The following is a 21073-nucleotide window of genomic DNA, read 5'->3' as shown; positions in this document are numbered from 1 at the left end:
TTTTTAACATTTGAGAAAATATAGTGTGATCTCTTACCATTAATTTTATAAGTAGAACCACAATTAAATATGAAAGAGAGAATAATAAAAAATAAAAAATTAAAATTGACACCATCTCATTTTTTCTTTATCGAAAAAAATTCACTCCCGTAAAAAAATCTGCAATAATTGAAGGAGTAGTGCACGTCAAATTTGAGGTTAATACGTTACTGATCTATTAAAAACTAAAAAGTATGCCTCACTTTAAACTAAAATTTCCCCCCAAGAAAAACTATGACCCCACCACCAACTAAACAAAGCACACGTGCATTGACTTTGGTGTATATATATAGAGAAAATTTTACTCCCTATTCTGTGAGATGTTAAAATAATACTCCTTTCTATCTATTTTATAAATGTACATTCTTCTCCCTTCTAACTTTTAAAAAAATTCCTCTTTAATTCATTTTAAATTTTTTGTGTTAACTAATGTTAACTTTATCTATTTTTTAAGAAAAAATAAATTATTTTTTGAAAAAATACCTATTAACAAAAATTTTATTTTTATTATTAAATTTTATTTATCAAAATGTCTTTTAATAAATTATTCTTTTATTAATTAAATTATATTTTTACTAAAATATTTTCAAAAATTTAATAATTAAATTACTTTTTTTAAGATACTTAGCCTTCAAAAAAATTTTAATTATTAAATTATGATTTTATAAAAAATTTTTTAATAATTATTTTTATGTTTATTATTAATTTTTTGATATCAATATATATTATTTTAACATTAAATAAAAAAAATCTTACCACTATCAATATGTATAACAATTAATATATATTGATATTGAAAAATAATCTTACTAAAATTTTTTATTTAATGTTAAAATAATATGTATAGATATCGAAAAATTAATAGTAAAATATAAAAAAATTGTTAACGAAAATTTTGATAAAATTATCATTTAATAATTAAAAAATTATTGAAGGGTATTTTATAAAAAAATAATATAATTATTAAATTTTTTTAAAAATATAATATAATAAATAAAAGAATAATTTATTAAAAAATATTTTGGTAAGCAAAATTTAATGATAAAAATAATAAAATTTTTATTAATAGGTATTTTTTAAAAAAATAATTTTTTAAAAAAAAATAGATAAAGTTAACATTAGTTAATACAAAAAGTTTAAAATAGATTAAAGATAAGATTTTTTAAAAATAAAAAAGGAGGAGAATATATATTTATAAAATAGAGCGAAGGAAAATATCATTTTAACATCTCCAAGAGGAGGAAAGGAATGAAATTTTCTAGTGTATATATATATATATATATATATATATATATCTTTCCCCATCTTCAGTATGCATCTCATTTTCGTAAGAACTAATCCTTATTATTGTTGCATAATCAAAGTGCACACATACAATGGATTGCATGAGAATCCAAAGCACCTTGTCTCATACAAAGAACTGGAAATATGATGTGTTTGTGAGTTTCAGAGGCGAGACTCGCTTCAACTTCACCGCTCATCTTTATGCTGCTCTCTGCAGACACCGCATACTTGCCTTCAGGGATGATACTAGGCTCCAGAAAGGAGGACCTATATCAGCAGGCCTTCTGCAAGCAATTGAAGGATCACAGGTTCTGATTGTTGTCTTCTCTATTAACTATGCTTCTTCCACATGGTGCTTGCAAGAACTGGCAAAGATAGCTGATTGCATTAACATACCGGGACAGCGTGTTCTGCCTGTTTTCTGTGATGTGAGTCCATCTGAGGTGAGAAAGCAAAGTGGAAATTACGAAAAAGCCTTTGTGGAATACGAAGAAAGATTCAAAGAAGATGCAGAGATGATGGAGCAAGTGCGAAGATGGAGGGCAGCTCTAACACAAGTAGCCAATCTCTCTGGCTGGGATCTCAAGGATAAGTAATAAGTTACCAGTTCTCTGTTTTGCTATTTATTCTTTTGAAATAATTTGCTCAACACTCTTAACATTAACTAAGACGTTTCAAAGATTTCGTTGATCTGTTACTAAACCGAGCGAACGTGAGAAAGCATAAAATTTATGCTTTTAACTTTTAAGTCTGTGAAATCGAACTAATGAGGTTGTTAGGTGTCACTGAATTATTGATTCAATTATTGATTCAATTGGTAGGTTATTGGTTGAATCGGTTAATTTAATTTCACGTAAATAAAAAAATAAAATAATAAAAAATCTAAAATTAAAATTTAAAATACATATTTTTTATTAACATTTTAAAAATAATTAAGTTTTAAATTTTAAAAATAATTAATATAAAAATAGACATAAAAATAATTAGTATTACAACTATTATAATATCTAAATTTGACACAAACTGAAAAATTAAAAAGTATTTATTATATGAAAAAAGAGAAAAATAAAATTTTATATAATATTACTTACTAATATAATCTCACTTAAAACGGAATTAATAGAAATTATAAGAATATAAAAACAAAACAAGGACCATATATACAAGGTAGTCTTGGTAGTTGATAGTTCCCTTTTCTTGTATAGGGCCTGGGTTTAATTCCCAACTTTTACAACACTTATTGTTTTAGTTTTTCACCCTTTGATGGGAATTCTTTGGAGAAAACGTTTATAATACTTGCATGACAGAAAGAATGTTTTGACCATGCTCTAGCCTGTGGAACCTAACCTTAGATTTTGTGTCCGATTTGATGTAAACTGTTCGGTTTTCAACAGTTTTTTCCGCCTTTGACCGAATTTTGATCGGTTTTATTTCTTATACGATTCGATTACATAATCGCCTATACTTTTAGTTTATTGGTTTATTGGGTAAACTAACCATTTCAATCCAATTCTTATAACTATGTTTTCGTCCTACTTTCAACACACACAAAATATCAAATATTTTATTAAAAAATATGATATAATAAAATTATAAAATTAGATAATATCTTAATCAAATTTTTAACGAAGTATATAATGGTATTTGTAATATTTTACCCAAAACTAGGTCCCAAAAATACACACAAAATATATCGATACTCAAAACCAAATGATAGAAATACTTGGTCCAAAATATGGTAGCTGTCTTCTCTAAAACAACCTCGTGCTATACATTATTTACGATGAATAAAAGAATGGTGAAAAGAGCTTTTTGATCGACGTTTTTCCTACATCATGTCATTTTTTTTTATAGAGTCCGGTTTCTTTTCTTTGATATCAAGCACAATACTAACGCACCTTGTTGTATAAACAACTATCATACTGAACTTTTCACATTTTAAAGTTGATGCGATCATCATATCGTTAGATCTTAATTCTCAAATTTCATAAATGACATCTTTAAAATAAGTGTGACATATAATTTCACTTAAAGCTCTAATACACAGTTAGAAAACAAAGTGGGCGAACAAAGTGTATGTAATAATCAAAGTAAATAAATAAATAAATAAGACAGTGAGATCATTCTTAGATATTTTTTTTTTCTCTCACAACTCTGCTCACTCTCACAATCTGAAATGATGAAAAAAGAAAAGAAAAGGAAAACAGCGAGAGAATGAAGGAAGAGAAAAAGAGAGGAAAGAGAGAAAGGAAAGTTGTAGCTATTGTCTTCGCTGTCGAAGGTATAGAGGCCCAAAGAGAGAGAAAGAATGAAAGAGAGAAAGAATGAAAGAGAGAACACGAGACGGAAAAATGTGGAAGAAGGAAAGGAAAGATAGAAGAGAAGGAGAAGAACAAAGGAAAGCCGTTGACGCTGTTGAGCTAGAGAGGAATAGAGAGAGACGAATGAGGAGAGAGGTGGAATGCGAGACTGAGAGAGAAGGAGATGTGATGAGCAGAGGAACGGAGAGGAGCTTGTTCCTATCACCGTCATTACTAGCATTGCTATCGCTATTGTCATCGTTGCGGTTGCAGATTTGGGGCTTCAAAGAGAGAGGAATTTGCGGAGAGAGAGAGAGAGAAACGCAAAGAAGAAGGAACCATCCATTACCGTTGCTGTTACCGTTGCCGTCGTCGTTCGGGTGAACCTTGCTTGCTACTGGAATTGTTGGTGTCGTTGGAGCTAAACTGTTCCTATCACTAACTCAAACTATCGCCAGCTCTACCTTGTTGCTGCCCCAATCCAAATTTTGCGCTTTTCATTCCATTATACTTCAATCCTCTTCACCTTGGATTTTGGCACTCCGGGTTCAGTATTTTCAAGGGACCAAATTGTGAGTAAGCTTTAGATTTATAATTATTTGATTGTGCATCTATAATTTTTTTGACATATATCTATTATGATCTTTGAATTATATTCACTATATTTGCTTTGAACGATTTTAAATTAATTAGAATAATTGATTTATTAAAATTGAGCGTTTTTATGAAGTTTATACTTTAGGAACTATACATGAGACTATATATATTTTTTATGAAGTTTTGCGTTATTCCAAAAGGTTTAATTTTACTTGAATATCTATTTTTGAAGCATTGAAGTATTTGTTGGTATTCGCTTATTTTAAAATTGTGAAATATGCTTGAAATTTTTTTGATTGAAAAAGTATGATTGGAAAAGATTTCTGATGAAAAAGGATTATCTGATTTGATTTGATTTGATACTATTCATACCCTGACCCAATACTATGGTCCAGGATCCAAGTAAGCCAAAAAGGTCCAACCCAAAGATGGGCCTTCACCACTTACCTGACCTCATCGAAAGAGTTCGGACTAGACATAGGCTCCTCCCCAAAGAGGTCGGGATCGACATAAGCTGGCAAATAACACTTATTCAAATAAGTAACTGTCCCCTAAAATTTCTCATCCACTTCCAGAAGTAATATTTTAACAACCCTAAGATAAAGGGACGGATATCCACCTTCAGAAGTGAAACTACTCCAACGGTGATTTTTGGATCACCACTATAAATACACAGACACACTCAGGTAACACTAAGTTCCAATACTCTTAAACCTGCTTGCCCCCTTACTAACTTAGGCATCAGAGTGTCTTTGCAGGTACCACCCCTCATTCCTTCAAACATACAACTCGGACGGCGGCTCCCGAACGCGAACAAGTCGGAGACCACCTTTCCTTGACGTTTGGGCCAATCCTTCAAGCCCAATCCAACTATTTTAGGTTACCCACATAACATTAGCGCCGTTGCCGGGGACCTGAGGAGATCACCTTCTAATGGCAGACGACTAGAATGAGGATGGACATACTGCATCTGAATCTGAGCAAGAACATCAAGATGTAGTTAACAATGACAGAGCCATAATATCTCTACAGGGAGCAGATAGCCAACACCGAGACGGTTCCTCAGGTGTGAAAGACCCAAGAGGAATCTCCTCTGGGGTACACGAACCAGAAAAGGAGGGACAAACTCACGCTGCCGATCTCATGGGGCTACTCCACGGCCATCAAGGATGGTTAGAACAGCTGGAACAAGAACTGGAGCGATAGAGAGAAGCGGAGAGAAACATAAGGAGAGAAGTTGAGCGACAGAAAGAGCTAGAGGAAAAGCTCTTAAGATTAGAATCTAATCTCCGAGGTAGGAGCTCTCGCGCTAACCGAGAAGACATCCCATTATTGGGGGAGAAGATCCGTTCAGTGAAGATATCATGAGGGCAAAAGTTTCATAGAACTTCAAAAGCCCTGACATAGATCTATACGACGGGACTACCGACCCAAAGCATCACCTGAGCAACTTCAAAAGTCGGATGTACCTAGCCGACGCTTCTGATGCTACCCGCTGCAAAGCCTTCCCAACGACTTTGACAAAAGGGGCGATGAAATGGTTCGATAGCCTCCCCCCAAGGTCGGTCACTAGTTTTGATGACCTCTCGCGTAAGTTCCTTATGCGTTTCTCAATTCAGAAAGACAAAGTCAAGCATGCGCCTAGTCTCCTGGGGGTGAAATAGGAGATCGGAGAACCCTTGAGAGACTACATGGAAAGGTTCAACAAGGCGTGCCTAGAAATCCAAGACCTGCCTACAGAAGCAGTAATCATAGGCCTGGTAAATGGACTCCGAGAAGGTCCATTCTCTCAGTCCATCTCGAAAAGGCATCCGACTTCTTTGAGTGATGTATACGAAAGAGCCGAAAAGTACATCAACATGGAGGTAAATGCCAGGCTACGAGAACCAAGCTGGCGACCTGGGCACTCTCACCAACGCCCATCTACATAGAACCCTGGTGGATCAGGAGAGCTCGGCAGACATCCTGTTCAAACCAGCGTTTGACAAACTAGGATTGGACGAAAAGGAGTTAAGGACATACCTTGATACCCTATATGGATTGGGAGACACACCCATAAAACCACTAGGATTCATACCCCTACATACAACTTTTGGAAAGGGGATGAAATCCAAAAATCTAAGCATCAACTTCATTGTCATCAATGTAGGCTCGGCCTATAATGCCATAATAGGAAGAACGACCCTAAATCGGCTTGGAGCAGTGGTATCCACCCCCCCCACTTTTGCATGAAATTCCCAACACCAGAGGGAATAGCAACAATCAGAGGAGATCAAAAGCTGGCGAGAAAATGCTACAATGAAGCCTAAACTTGAGAGATAAAGGCAAGGAAGTTAATACCATTGAGCTCGAGGGAATTCGAGCTAAAGAAGAATTACGTTCACAGCCCGAAGGGAAGACTGAAAAAGTGCAGATCGGGCAAGAGGACGGAAAAAACACCAATATAGGAGAGCCAATTTGAAAGAAGCTGATAAGGCTCCTACAAGAGAATTCCGACCTCTTTGCCTGGAAAGCCTCTGACATGCCAAGAATAGATCCCGCGCTCATGGCGCACAAATTGTCACTATACCTAGGATCCCGACCTGTCCAACAGAGAAGACGGAAGCTCGGTCCTCAACGAGCTCAAGTGGTCGAAGAGCAAATACAAGCCCTCCTAGAAGCCGGCTTTATCAAAGAGGTCAAATACCCGGCTTGGCTAGCAAATGTGGTGCTAGTCAAGAAGCCGAACGGCAAGTGAAGGATGTGCGTTGACTACACCAACTTTATCAAGGCATGTCCAAAAGACCCATATCCTCTCCCCAATATTGATACTTTGGTAGATTCCAGCTCGGGCTACCAATACTTGTCGTTCATGGATGCATACTCGGGATATAATCAAATCCTGATGTATAAGCCGGACCAGTAGAAGACATCCTTCATCACGCCTAGAGCAAATTATTGCTATGTGGTCATGCCTTTTGGGTTAAAAAATGCAGGAGCCACATACCAAAGGCTGATGAACAAAGTGTTTGCTCCTCACCTTGGAAATTTAATGGAGGTATACATAGACGACATGCTAACAAAAACCAATGATGAAGCCGACCTCTTGACCGACCTCTCACAAGTCTTCAGCACCATAAGAACGCACGGGATGAGATTGAATCCCGCAAAATACACCTTTGTAGTGGAGGCTAGAAAATTTCTAGGGTTTATGCTAACACAAAGGGGGATAGAAGCTAACCCTGATAAGTGTAGAGTAGTCCTGGAAAGAAGAGTCCGACCTGTTTAAGAGAAGTCCAGCAGTTGAATGGCAGACTTGTAGCTCTCTCCAGGTTTTTAGCAGGATCAACATTAAGATCCTACCACTTTTCTCTCTACTAAGAAAAGGATGCCAGTTCAAATGGACTCCAGAATGCAAAGAAGCTTTCCAGGAGTTCAAAAGGTTTCTGAGCCAACCTCCCATTCTGACCCGACCTAAAATCGGGGAAGAACTCGTCCTGTATTTGTCTGTAGCTAAAAAGGCTGTGGCATCAGCACTGATACGGGAAGATGAGGTCGGGCAGCATCTAGTATACTTCACCAGCAAAGCTCTACAAGACCCCGAGTTAAGGTACCAAAAACTCGAGAAGTTTGCGTTTGCCTTAGTAGTGGCATCTCGAAGGCTACGACCTTATTTTTAAACTCATACAATAAGAGTTCGAACGAACCAGCCCATGAAGCAAATTCTTCAAAACAGACATTGTGGGCAGAATGGTTCAATGGGCTATAGAACTATCCGAGTTCGACCTAAGGTATGAAACTCAGACAGCAATTAAAGGCTAATGCCTAACTGACTTCTTGGCAGAATACGCAGGAGATCAAGAGGAGGCCTCCACAACTTGGAAATTGTATGTGGATGGTTTTTCCAACAAAATCGGAAGCGGTGCAGGCATAATACTAGTCAACCAAGAGAAAACCCAAATAGAGGTCTCCCTGAAGTTTGAATTCCCAGCCTCCAACAACCAAGCAGAATATGAAGCCTTGATTGCCGGGTTGAAGTTAGCCGAAGAAGTCGGTGCAACTAAAGTAGTGGTCTTCAGCGACTCTCAAGTAGTGACTTCTCAAATCTATGGAGAGTATCAGGCTAAAGACCCAAATATAAAAAGGTACTTAGACAAAACTTTGGAGTATCTTAGGCGATTCTCAGAAACCTAGGTCAGACATATAACTCGGGATCTTAACAGCAGAGCAGACGCCCTCTCCAAATTAGCAAGTACCAAGCCAGGAGAGAATAATAGAAGCCTAATCTAGGAAATTCTCCAAGAACCCTCTGTCACAAAAACAGAGGCTAAACAAGATGTCCTGGAGGTATCTGGGTTGGAATTTGGGTGGATAACCCCTTTTATCGAATACATAAAATTTGACATCCTACCCAAGGAGGAAAAAGAAGCCAAAAAAATTTGGAGGGAGGTACAAAACTACACCTTAGTGAAAAATATTCTCTATAAAAGAGGAATATCCACACTATTGTTAAAGTGCGTCCCGACCTCAAAGACAACAAAAGTTTTAGAGGAGGTGCACAATGGTATCTGTGGGAACCATCTCGGAGCAAGGTCTTTGGCCAGGAAAGTCATCCGAGCCTGGTTCTATTGGCCGACCTTGCAGAAGGATGTCACCGAGTTCATGAAGAAGTGTCAACCATGCCAAATGCATGCTAACTTCCACGTCGCTCCCCCTGAGGAACTCATTAGTATAACTTCTCCATGACCTTTTGCAAAATGGGGAGTAGATCTACTCGGACCTTTTCCCCAAACGCCTGAACAAGTAAAATACCTTATAGTAGGAGTAGACTACTTCACAAAATGGATTGAAGCAGAACCCTTGGCCACCATTATAGCTCAGAGAAGTCGAAAATTTCTCTACAAGAAAATCATTACCAGGTATGGAATTCCCCATTTCATCACCACGGATAATGGTACCCAGTTCACCGACTCTACATTCAGAAATTTGGTAGCCAGTATGAATGTAGAGTCGGTGAACTGGGCAAAAGGGGTCCAAGAAATGTAGAACCTCACCCTTGGACTTTGCTCGTTGACTTCCACTAGTATCATGGCTTCTATGCCTAGGCAAGTCGGAAGGGTGTTTCTCCCGCGTGGCATACTGAGGTGTAGTCCGATATGCCCATAATACTTGAGGGAGTTCTTCACCCCAAGCTCCCTTTGCATCTTGTAGCCTTTTTTTAACCCGGCTAGAATGACTTCATTGGCTGCCTCAGCTTGCCCATACTATGGTCTAGGATCCAAGTAAGCCAAAAAGGCCCAACCCAAAGATGGGCCTTCACCACTTACCCGACCTCATCGAAAGAGGTCGGGCTAGACATAGGCTCCTCCCCAAAGAGGTCGGGCTCGACATGAGCTGGCAGATAACACTTATTCAAATAAGTAACTGCCCTCTAAAATCTCTCATCCACTTCTAGAAGCAATATCTTAACAACCCTAAGATAAAGAGACGGTTATCCACCTTCAGAAGTGGAACTACACCAACGGTGATTATTGGATCACCACTATAAATACACTGACACACTCAGGTAACACTAAGTTCCAATACTCTTAAACCTGCTAGCCCCTTGCTAACTTAGGCATCAGAGTGTCTTTGTAGGTACTACCCCCATTCCTTCAAACATACAACTAGGATGACGGCTCCCGAACGCGAACAAGTCGAAGACCACCTTCTCTTGACGTTTGGGCCAATCCTTCAAGCCTAATCCAACTATTTCAGGTTACCCACCTAACAAATACCTTATATATTTGAAAGATCAAAGATTTGTTGTATTTGAAAGTATATGGTTTGAATTGGTTTGGAAGGCTCGTATTAAAAAACTGTAGTTAACCACGGTTATGACATTAACTTAGATGCATCTAACTCAGACTCCAGCAAAAGTGTTGCTAGCCTAACGATATGCAATGATACCTATTATTTGTCGAGTTTCTAGATATTATATGTTCTATATATCACAGGCAGGATCCAATCAATTTTAATTATTTTAATTTTTATTAAAAATGTATAAGTATTTATTTGAGTCTGTTAGACTTGTTAGGAGACTATTTTTTCTTAGCATTAGTCATGACTCATTTTGGCCCGTGACAGTGTAAAATTTTTACCTTAAATACAAATGAAATACCAAATATTTCAGTAAAAAAATATAATGTATCAAACTTACAAAATTGGATAAGTATTCTACTTTAACAAAATCTCTAACAAATATAAAGTGATAATTTTTTATATTTTATGCAAAACCAAAGTCCCAAATACACCCACAATAGCTATTACTACTAAATTAAATGGTGTAAACACTCAATTCAAATATAACCAAAAGATAAAAAAATACAAGATATATCTTCTCTAATAAAAAAATGACTAATTACTTGATATATATAAAACTATTATTGTCAAAATCGGACTAGATCGGTCGGTTCGACCAGAAAACTAGTAAACCGGACCTCACATCGGTCCAATCCAAGTTTAAAACCATTCAAGACAAAAAATCGGTACGAATCGGTCAAACTTAGAATGAATCGGTGAAAATCGGACCGGACCGAACTGCTCGAGTGGCAGTTGAAGGAAAACTTACGTCGCATCGGCGCACCTGCGTTCCACCGTGCTCCATATGCTCCATGTCTTGCCAAGTGTCATAGCTTATGAATTTTGAAAATTTTTCCAAAATAACCACCTTGGGTTTCGAATGCAACAAGGATGATTGCACCACCCAGTTGCAATGTCTCTTATTAATTTATTTACGAATTAATATATATATATATATATATATATATATAGCAATCTTTTATTTTATTTATATTCAATTTATTTTAATTATAAAGTCACTCATTTTTAAATCAATTATATTTTATTTAACTATAAATTTTATTAAATATATACAAATTAAAAAGATAAATAAAAATTTTTTATTAATTATAATTTATTTCTTTCATGATTATATGATATTTATTAATATCATTTTTTAATAAATTATATAAAAATAGATAAAGACTCACATGCAGTTGTTTTTATATAAAGTTGATAGTTGAAAATTATTAGATGATATTTAGTCAAACTTGTCAAATCATCTGACGATTCTTAAATATCAACTTCACATGAAAACAACAACGTGAGTTTTTACCTATAATAACATAATAATAAAATAAATATAAACTAATTAATAAAGTATTAAAATTTAAAAATAATAATTATTTTTATAAAAACAAAATAAAAGTACTTATAATAAAAAAATAATTAAATTTGATAAATTATTTAATTATACCGGGTTGACCGGTTCGACTAATGACTCACCGGTTGAATCAATGACCCAGTAACCCAGTAACCTGATTGATTTGATCACCGGTTCGGTTCTGATGACTATGTATAAAACAAATTTGGAGCCATAACACTCAATAAAATTTTATAATTTTCTCTTTAACACCTGTTGCATTACTTAACTTGTGGAATGCAAAATTAAGTTAACTCAACCTATTTATACTAATTTATAAACAATGAAATTACACTACAATTTATGATATTATCAACTTGTATAATTCATAAATTGTAAGTTAATAACACTCTAACCAAAATCTTCTACTAAGTAATTCTCTTTTAATATTATCTTTCAATATAGTCAAACCTGATAACTAATGCAACTTTTACAGGCTACTTTTACTAATATCTATATTTTTCAACTTGCATTATTTAAACAAAGAAAAAATGATTTTTATTTCTTCACATACACAATTATGGTTGATACTTGATAGATTATCTATTACATTATCTTATATATGTAGGTTTTCTTCTGCTGTCTTGTGTGAAGATTTTTGTTTCTCTCTTCTTTTTTTTTCTTGTTCTTTCTAGGTCACATTCTGCTGAAATTGAAAAAATTGTCAAAACAGTGACCAAGATATTGAGTCCCAGACCATCATCGAGTCTATCTAATGATATAGTAGTTGGGATGGAGTTCTCTCTACAAGAACTAGGGAAGCTTCTAGTTTTGGACTCAGATGATGATGTTCGAGTTGTAGGGATTTGTGGAATGGGTGGTATAGGAAAAACAACTCTTGCTTGCAGATTATATGAAAAAATCTCTCATCAATATGATGTTTCATGCTTTATGGATGATGTAAGTAAAACATATAGAGATTGTGGTTCACTTGGTATGAAAAAGCAGCTTCTTTGTCCAGCTTTCATGGAAGAAGATTCTCCAATATGCAATATTTTAATGGCAGATAATTTGATTCAAAATATGTTACACTATAGAAAGGTTCTCATAGTTTTGGATAATGTTGATCAGAGAATTCAGTTGGAGAAGTTGGCTTTAAAACGGGAATGGTTAGGTAGAGGGAGTAGAATAATCATAGTTTCTAGAGATGAGCATATATTGAGAGAGTATGGAGCGGACCACGTTTACAAAGTTCAACTCTTAAATGATGAGAATGCTCTCCAATTGTTTTGCAGAAAATCTTTCAAATGTAATCATGTTGCAAAAGATTATGAAAGCCTGACAGATTCTGCATTAGCATATGCTAATGGACTTCCTTTAGCAATTAAAGTATTGGGCTCATTTTTGTTTGGGCGAGATGTCTCTGAATGGAGTAGTGCATTGGTTAGACTGAAAGAAACTCCAACAAAAGATATTATGGATGTACTTCGAATCAGTTTTGATGGACTTGAGGATGACGAAAAAGACATATTTCTTGATATTGCCTGTTTTTTCCCCAATGACATTGAAAAGTATGTAAAAGATATTTTACGTATTCGAGGATTCCATCCTGATAATGGTATAAAAGTTCTCATTGAAAAATCCCTCATAACCCGTGATCGGTGGAAGATCACTATGCACGATTTGTTGAGAGACTTGGGAAGAAGTATTGTTCGGGAAAAATCACCCAAAAAACCGAGAAAGTGGAGCAGGTTATGGAATCACAAGGATCTAAGCAATGTCTTGCGAGAAAACAAGGTAAAAATAGTTATTTAAAACATTGTTCTTGGCTAACATTTTTTAAAAATCTGATATTCTAAAAAGGTGTGATGTTTCAGCCAGCAGAGAATGTTGAAGCCGTAGTTTTGCCAACAAATGATGAAATAAGAGAAGAGTTGTCATTAGAAGCTTTATAAAAAATGAGTCGCCTAAAGTTACTCAAACTTGGCCAAGTGAAAGTGAATTTCCCAGGCAGGCTGCATTTTCTTTCTAATGAGTTGGGATATCTTTCTTGGAAAGAATATCCTTTCACATGTTTGCCATCAAGCTTTCAACCAACTCAACTCGTTAAATTAATCCTACGTTATAGTAACGTCAAAGAACTCTGGGAGGGAATAAAGGTATAGTAGATATCTTATCGATGTTGATTTTATTTGAATGAAAACAATAGGACAATTTTTTCCATTCTTTCTCTTTTCTTTTATTGCAGGATCTACATAAATTGACACATTTAGAGCTATGTTATTCCAAAAGTCTTGTAAAGATATCAAATTTATCTCAGGCCCCAAATCTTTCGCACATAAATCTTAAAGGATGTGTGAAACTTGTTCACCTTGATACATCCATTGGTGGTCTAGAAAAGCTTAGTTTGTTGAATCTGGAAAACTGCAAAAGTCTTGTTAGTATTCCGAGCAATGTATTTGGTCTTAGATCTCTTTGTGATTTAAATTTATCTGGCTGTTCGAAATTAATTGGATATCGGTTGTTAGAGAGCGAGCAAAGTGTGGCATCCTCCATATGCAAAGCTCTTACAAGGCCTCTCAATTTTTTGTCTTCTAGATGGCGTGCCAATTCAGTTGGTTTATTGGTGCCTTCTTTGTCTCATTTCCCTTTGGTAACTCTTGACATAAGTTTTTGTAATCTAGTTAAAATCCCTGATGCTATTGGACTGTTACGTTGTTTAGAAGATTTAAACATAGGGGGAAACAATATTGTTACACTACCTCATTCCATCAATGAACTTCCCAAGCTAAGGCGGTTGAACTTGCAGTACTGTAAGCAACTAAAGTGGTTGCCTAGCAACCTTTTGCCGTTAGGAGGTACCAGTGGAAGAGTTCACTATGCAGGAATATATGGAGCAATATGTGTTTTCAACTGCCCTAATTTGAGTGACAACGTAGGTTGTTGTCTCGCAGTTATTTCATGGATGATAAAAATGATTCAGGTGCCAGCTTCATTTTCTCATCCTTTCTTTTCCCCTTTTATTTTCTCTCTGTATATCTAATTTGTATGGTGCAGGTGAACATGCAATCCTCTTCACCTAGATGCGTCATTCAAGTTGTTATTCCAGGAACTGAAATTCCAAGGTGGTTCAACAATCAGAATGAGGGTAGTTCAATGAAGCTGGATCCATCTCCCATTCTGAATGACAATAATCGGATTATTGGCATTGCTTGTTGTGTGACATTTGTTGTACATGATACTCCAACTCAATTGCCTGAAGAACCCAAACATGCTGGTGATATTGGATGCGGTTTTCGTCTTCGCTCTGGGGGAACTTATTTTGCGCTTCCAATACGTCTTAAGAAAGATTTTATCACAACTGAATTAGATCATATGTTGCTAATATTTTTCTCCCGGGACAAGATCATTGATCATTATACAAGTCATTTAAAAGAGGGAAGATGTGCTCTTGATGGTATTGAATTGGCCACCTCGAGTGAATATCCAGAAGAAATAATACAAGTGAAGAGTTGTGGTTACCGTTGGGTATGTAAGGAAGATCTGGAACAATTAAACCCAACAATGATGCATAGCGCCGATTCTTCAACTCAGAATAAGAAGCGCAAGTTTTTGGCAATTCAATGAAAATGTTGTATCTGTATTTTGTCTATACTTCTGGTTGTATCATATATTCCTATTAACCCCTTCCAAAAAGTTATTTTCTAAATATTGAACATCAACAAGAGTATATTCTAACCCAAGGTATGCAAGATATTGTTACAAACTAGCTAAAAACAGAAAAAAGTTAAAGAATATCTGTATTGATACAGAACCAGAATACATTCACTTTAGCCAAGAAGCTGTTATTAGTTTATTACACGTGAATTTGTTCAAATAGGACACATAAAAAGACATTATACAACAACAGTATTGAGGCAAATTGACTATATATATGACAGTATTGAAAAACTTAATGGTCTTGTTCTTGCAAGTTAAACTGGAAGGGACTTTCTTCAAATCCATATACAATCCCAATTAGCTTTGATTCTGATCCTTGCAAACCACCAAAATTTATACCAAATGAAACATCCTTACTATCATACCCTGCAAACACATTTATTCCAGGGAATCCTCCAATGGCAAGCAAAGGTGCAACACTTGAACTAGGTGTTACCAATGCATCAAGTTTATAATCACTCACAAGTTTCTCAAAGCCTTCTCTTGATAGTCTTGCTGTCGCGCTAATTCCATTTGTTGTTTGGGCTAACAAGAAGATGTCTTGACCAAACTCATTGATCTTTTCCTAAATAGTAGTTATTTGAAGCAAGAGTTAATCACTGTGAACTTTGATGTTCTGCATAAAATTAATCAAGTTTTGTCAATGAAGGAAACATTTGATTATAGAAACCAAATCTGCATTCTTTTGGTTAAAGGCTATAACATCCGCCAAGGATCTCACCGGCGAAACCACCAAGTTCTTGAGATATGAATTCAAGGATAGTTTGAACTCAGCTGCAAGTACTACTGCCTCACCACTTTTGGTCACATTTAAGATATCATTGATATTGATTATCTGGAGCTTATCTACCAAAACTGCCCCTTGTTTTCTTCAATTTTCATTATTTATATACATTTGAATTAGGTACGTGTATTGATTGAGAAAATGAAATATTTCGGAAAATCAAACTTGTAAAGCTTACATTACTTTTTACCTTAAGGTCTGAAAATGCTTCTCAAAGTGTTGAACCACATCAGAGGCAAAAGGGCCAAAGAATGGGTTCCTTACTATTCCAAGTCTCTTCCCTTTAAGCCCATTTTGATTAAGAAATTGTTTGAATCCACCTTGTAGACTTGTAGTTAATCTCCGAAATTACATCAAGAACATACACAGCTAATGGCCCTGGCAAATAATGCTTTCATTGGTTACTTCAATTCAAGAAATCATAACCCTAAACCATCACATACAACAATTATCCGAATTATGCCATTGATTATGGATCCTTACAGATCTTAGCCATCCATCACAGAGAGTTAAAAAAGGAATTCGCGTCAAATTTGAAGCTAATAAAGGTTAACGCGTTTCTAGTAAAAACTAAAAAGTATCTCCCATTTCAAAGTGTTTTCTTTTATTCAGAGTAAACTAGTCAATAATCAATACAAGAATTTTCAACTAAAACAAGCCCGTTGACTTCTCGATATATATATATAGCATCTCATTTCCATAAAAGTAATCCTTATTGCATTCATATTCACAGTTATCCAATGGAATGCGTGAGAATCCAAAGCACCTTGTCTCACAGCCACAGGAGGAATTGGAAATATGATGTGTTTGTGAGCTTCAGAGGCGAGACTCGCTTCAACTTCACCGATCATCTTTATGCTGCTCTCCGCAAACACGGCATAGTTGCCTTCAGGGATGACACTAAGCTCGAGAAAGGAGGACCTATATCAGCAGGGCTTCTGGAAGCTATTGAAGGATCACAGGTTCTGATTGTTGTCTTCTCTATCAACTATGCTTCCTCTACATGGTGCTTGCAAGAACTCGCAAGCATAGCTGATTGCATTCAAATCCCAGGACACACTGTTCTGCCACTTTTCTATGATGTGAGTCCAACTGAGGTGAGAAGGCAAAGTAGAAATTTTGAAAAAGCATTTATGAAACATGAAGAAAGATTCAAAGATGATGCAGAGATGATGGAGCAAGTGGCAAGATGGAGGGGAGCTCTAACACAAGTAGCCAATCTCTCTGGCTGGGATCTCAAGGATAAGTGAGTAACCAATTTTATGTTTTCTGTTTATTCTTTTGAAATAATTTGATCAGCAATCTAATATTAATTAACACATTTCAAAGCTTTTATTAAACAATTATGGTTGGTGTCTCATCTATTGTCATTTTCTTGTGCTGTCGTGAAGATTTTGTGTTTTTCTCTCTTTTTTTCTAGGTCACTATCTGCTGAGATTGAAAAAATTGTCAAAGCGGTAACAAACATATTGAGTCCCAAACCATCATCAAGTCTATCTAATGATGTAGTTGGGATGTACTCCCATTTAGAAGAACTAGAAAAGCTTCTAGTTTTGGACTCACATGATGATGTTCGAGTTTTAGGCATTTGTGGAATGGGTGGCATAGGAAAGTCAACTCTTGCCACCATTTTATATGAAAAAATCTCTCATCAATACGACATTTCATGCTTTATGGATGATGTAAGCAAAACTTATGCAGATTGTGGTCCACTTGGTGTGAAAAAGCAACTTCTTTGTCAAGCTTTCATGGAAGAAGAATTTCTACTATGCAATCTTTCGGCAGCAACTAATTTGATTCAAAAATATTTATGCCATAGAAAGGTTCTCATAGTTCTGGATAATGTTGATCAGGGGATTCAGTTGGAGAATTTGGCTTTAAAACGGGAATGGCTAAGTAGAGGGAGCAGAATAATCATAGTTTCTAGAGATGAACATATATTGAGAGAGCATGGAGTGGATGATGTTTACAAAGTTCAACTCTTAAATGATGAGAATGCTCTCCAATTATTTTGTAGAAAAGCTTTCAAATGTAACCATGTAATAGAAGGTTATGAAAGCCTGACAAATTCTGCATTAACATATGCTAATGGACTGCCATTAGCAATTAAAGTATTGGGTTCTTTTTTGTTTGGCCGAAGTATATCCGAATGGAGTAGTGCTTTGGTTAGATTGAGAGAAAACCCAACAAAAGATATTATGGATGTGTTACGAATAAGTTATGATGGACTTGAGGATATGGAAAAGGAAATGTTTCTTGATATTGCATGTTTTTTCTCTAACGAGGATGAATATTATGTAAAGAATATTTTATGTATTCGAGGGTTTCATCCTGATATTGGTATAAGAATTCTCATTGATAAATCACTCGTAACTATTGTTGATGGATGGAAGATAGTTATGCATGATCTGTTGAGAGAGTTGGGTAGAAGTATTGTTCGAGAAAAATCACCCAAAGAGCCAAGAAAGTGGAGCAGGTTATGGAATCAAAAGGATCTAAGCAATGTCTTGCGGGAAAACAAGGTAAAATAGTTATTGAGAATATTGTTGTTGGCTGCCATGTTTAGAAACTGAATAATTTTAAAAGTTCTAATGTTTCAGATAGCAGAAAATCTTGAAGCCATAGTTCTACCAAGATTTCTTGAAATTAGGGAAGAGTTATCAGTTGAAGCTTTATCACAAATGAGCTGCCTTAAATTACTCATACTCAGAGAAGTGAATTTTTCGGGATGCCTTAATTTTCTTTCTAATGAGTTGGGTTATCTTGAATGGAAAGAATATCCTTTCACATGTTTGCCACCAAGCTTTCAGCCAAATAAACTCGTTAAATTAATCCTGCATCACAGCAACATCATAGAACTCTGGGAGGGAATAAAGGTATGGTAGATACCACCATCTTTATTCATGTTGATTTTAACTAAAGTAGCTTCAAATCGTTCTCAAATCCTTAACATTTTTCTATTATTACACGTAGTCTTCCTTCTTTGTATTATGGCTTATGATTCTTCTTACCTTTCTATCTCACTCTCTTGACATTACAGGATCTACATAATTTGACACACATGGAACTATGTTATTCCAAAAGCCTTGTAAAGATACCAAATTTATCTCAGGCCCCAAATCTTTTGCGACTAGATCTTAAAGGATGTGTTAAACTTGTTCGCCTTCATCCATCCATTGGCTGTTTAAAAAACCTCGGTTACTTGAATCTGGAAAACTGTAGAAGTCTTGTTAGTATTCCCAACAACATATTTGATCTTAATTCTCTTTATGATTTAAATCTATCTGGCTGTTGGAAATTACTTAAAGATCAGTTGTCAGAGAAACCAAGGCAAAGCAAGCAGTTGAATACAGGTCAAAGTGTACAAAGGCACATGACATCCTCCATATGCAAAACTCTTACAAGGCCTCTCCATTTTTTGTCTTCTAGAAGATGCTCCAATTCAATTGGTTTGTTGGTTCCTTCTTTGTCTCGTTTCCCAGCTTTGGTATCTCTTGACATAAGTTTCTGTAATCTAGTTGAAATTCCTGATGCTATTAGACAGTTATGTTGTTTAGAACGTTTAAACATAGGGGGAAACAATATTGTTACGCTTCCTCATTGCATTAAGGAACTTCCCAAGCTAAGGGAGTTGAACTTGCAGTACTGTAAGCAACTAAAGTGGTTGCCAAGTACCCTTTTGCCCATAGGAGGAGGTAGCAATGGAAGACTTTACTATGGAGGAATATTTCTGTTCAACTGCCCCAATTTGAGTGACACAGAAAGTTGTGGTGTCACAGTTATTTCATGGATGATAAAAATGATTCAGGTACCAGTCTCAAGTCCTCCTTTGAATTCTCATTTGAGAGAGTAAAGTGTGATATTTCATCTTTAAATATTTTCTTTTCTCATGTTTTCTCTTGGTTCCACTTATAAAATAAACAGTAAGAAAGATTATAATTTATCCTCTAAGGTAAAATCTAAAATTTAGAGGATACAAATCTTACCTAATTTGTATGGTGGCAGGTGAACTTGCAATTCTCTTTCCCCAGATGTTCCATTAAAGTTATTATTCCAGGAACTGAAATTCCAAGGTGGTTCAACAAACAGAATACAGGTAATTCAATGAAGGTGGATCCATCTCCCATATTGAATGACAATAATTGGATTGGCATTGCTTGTTGTGTGGCATTTGTTGTACATGATGCTCCAACTGAATATCCTCCTATTCTATTTGGTTGTGGTTTTCGTCGTAATCCAGATAAGGCCGTTTGTTCCGTTGCTCCAATACGTCTTAAGAAAGATTGGATCACAACTGAATCAGATCATATGTTGTTAATGTTTTTATCCAGGGAAGTTTTCATAAATAATTTTGTAAGTGTTTTAAAAGAAGGAGTATCTGATCTTGATGGTATTGAATTGGTTGCATTGACTCGTTATCCAGAAGAAGTAGTAGAAGTGAAGAGTTGTGGGTACCGTTGGGTATTTAAGGAAGATTTGGAACATTTAAACCCAGAGAAAATGTATAGCTCCAACTCTTTAGCTCACAATCGTAAGCACAAGTTTTTGGAAATTCAAGATGACCAATAGCTCGCAATATTTATATTCGTGAAATGAATTAAAATGTTGTATTGGCAAAAGTGGAAAGTGTTTATTAGTTTCCTTGCTTATTGTAAATGAAAAGTATTATTTTAGCACAATGCGTCTGTTACTTCTATTTTTCATGTTTATTCATTGGTCCCATAAATGATTCTAAGCCAATATGATATAAGAGTAAAGACATATAGAAGTCTATAAATTCCAGCAATCTTAATATTGAAGAAAGAAGTACAAAGGGCAATCTTAAAAGATAATGGTTGAGAACCTCATTACTTGGACTAAATAGTAAATAACAAAGAATTATTAGTTTTTGTTTAGAATTTGAGTTAGCTAGCTGAAAAATAGATTTGGATAAAATATATGTAACATTTAATTAAATTTTAATATACATAAAATTTTAGTTAATCCACATTATTCTTATATTGATAATCTTTATGGATCTATATCTTATGAGAATATGTATTATTGATAGATTAATAATATTATTGATGCTTTGAATTTGTTGAGTTTATAAATGGTCTTCATAATATATATATTATGTTTTATTTTATTTAATATTAGTAGCCTACTCATGGTGTATTTTAGTACAAAGATATCAAATAGAATTAT

The 21073-nt window shown here is 35.3% G+C and overlaps 2 protein-coding genes and 1 pseudogene across 3 annotated transcripts; 2 read left to right on the top strand and 1 right to left on the bottom strand.

Annotated features, from left to right (window-relative positions):
* Positions 1-1358: 1358 nt before the first annotated feature.
* LOC112772043 (disease resistance protein RUN1-like) lies at positions 1359-15093 on the top strand (annotated as a pseudogene).
* Positions 15094-15334: 241 nt separating this feature from the next.
* Positions 15335-15984, bottom strand: LOC140182877 (probable amidase At4g34880). The gene is made up of 3 exons (XM_072230603.1): positions 15953-15984; positions 15773-15899; positions 15335-15667 (listed from the first exon to the last, which is right to left on the bottom strand). The coding sequence occupies exons 1-3, from the start codon at positions 15982-15984 to the stop codon at positions 15335-15337; spliced, it is 492 nt and encodes a 163-aa protein (XP_072086704.1).
* A 569-nt stretch (positions 15985-16553) lies between these two features.
* On the top strand, positions 16554-20565 carry LOC112789051 (disease resistance protein RUN1-like). 2 transcript variants are annotated; one of them, XM_072232280.1, is made up of 6 exons: positions 16554-17132; positions 17307-18408; positions 18487-18762; positions 18927-19694; positions 19892-19982; positions 20127-20565. In XM_072232280.1, exons 1-6 carry the CDS (start codon positions 16627-16629, stop codon positions 20453-20455), a joined length of 3072 nt encoding a protein of 1023 aa, XP_072088381.1. In that variant the 5' UTR covers positions 16554-16626; the 3' UTR covers positions 20456-20565. The 2 variants fall into 2 exon arrangements, with proteins under 2 accessions (XP_072088381.1, XP_025686570.1); XM_025830785.3 differs by having other exon boundaries at positions 16555-17132; positions 19892-20565.
* Positions 20566-21073: the final 508 nt, after the last annotated feature.

Source organism: Arachis hypogaea, chromosome 3, assembly GCF_003086295.3.
Source record: "Arachis hypogaea cultivar Tifrunner chromosome 3, arahy.Tifrunner.gnm2.J5K5, whole genome shotgun sequence".
Taxonomy (NCBI): domain Eukaryota; kingdom Viridiplantae; phylum Streptophyta; class Magnoliopsida; order Fabales; family Fabaceae; genus Arachis; species Arachis hypogaea.
Note: the sequence above shows the minus strand (reverse complement) of the source record. Positions and strands in the feature narration are given on the sequence as shown.

Excerpts from the sequence above, each read along its gene's own strand:
- LOC112789051 (XM_025830785.3), top strand. The coding sequence starts at position 16,627 with ATGGAATGCGTGAGAATCCAAAGCACCTTGTCTCACAGCCACAGGAGG. Across the intron at positions 17,133-17,306 it reads GGCTGGGATCTCAAGGATAA|GTCACTATCTGCTGAGATTG; the intron begins GTGAGTAACCAA and ends CTTTTTTTCTAG. Across the intron at positions 18,409-18,486 it reads ATGTCTTGCGGGAAAACAAG|ATAGCAGAAAATCTTGAAGC; the intron begins GTAAAATAGTTA and ends CTAATGTTTCAG.
- LOC140182877 (XM_072230603.1), bottom strand. The coding sequence starts at position 15,984 with ATGAAAATTGAAGAAAACAAGGGGCAGTTTTG. Across the intron at positions 15,900-15,952 it reads GAAAACAAGGGGCAGTTTTG|TGGTGAGGCAGTAGTACTTG; the intron begins GTAGATAAGCTC and ends TGTGACCAAAAG. Across the intron at positions 15,668-15,772 it reads ACCAAAAGAATGCAGATTTG|GAAAAGATCAATGAGTTTGG; the intron begins GTTTCTATAATC and ends ACTACTATTTAG.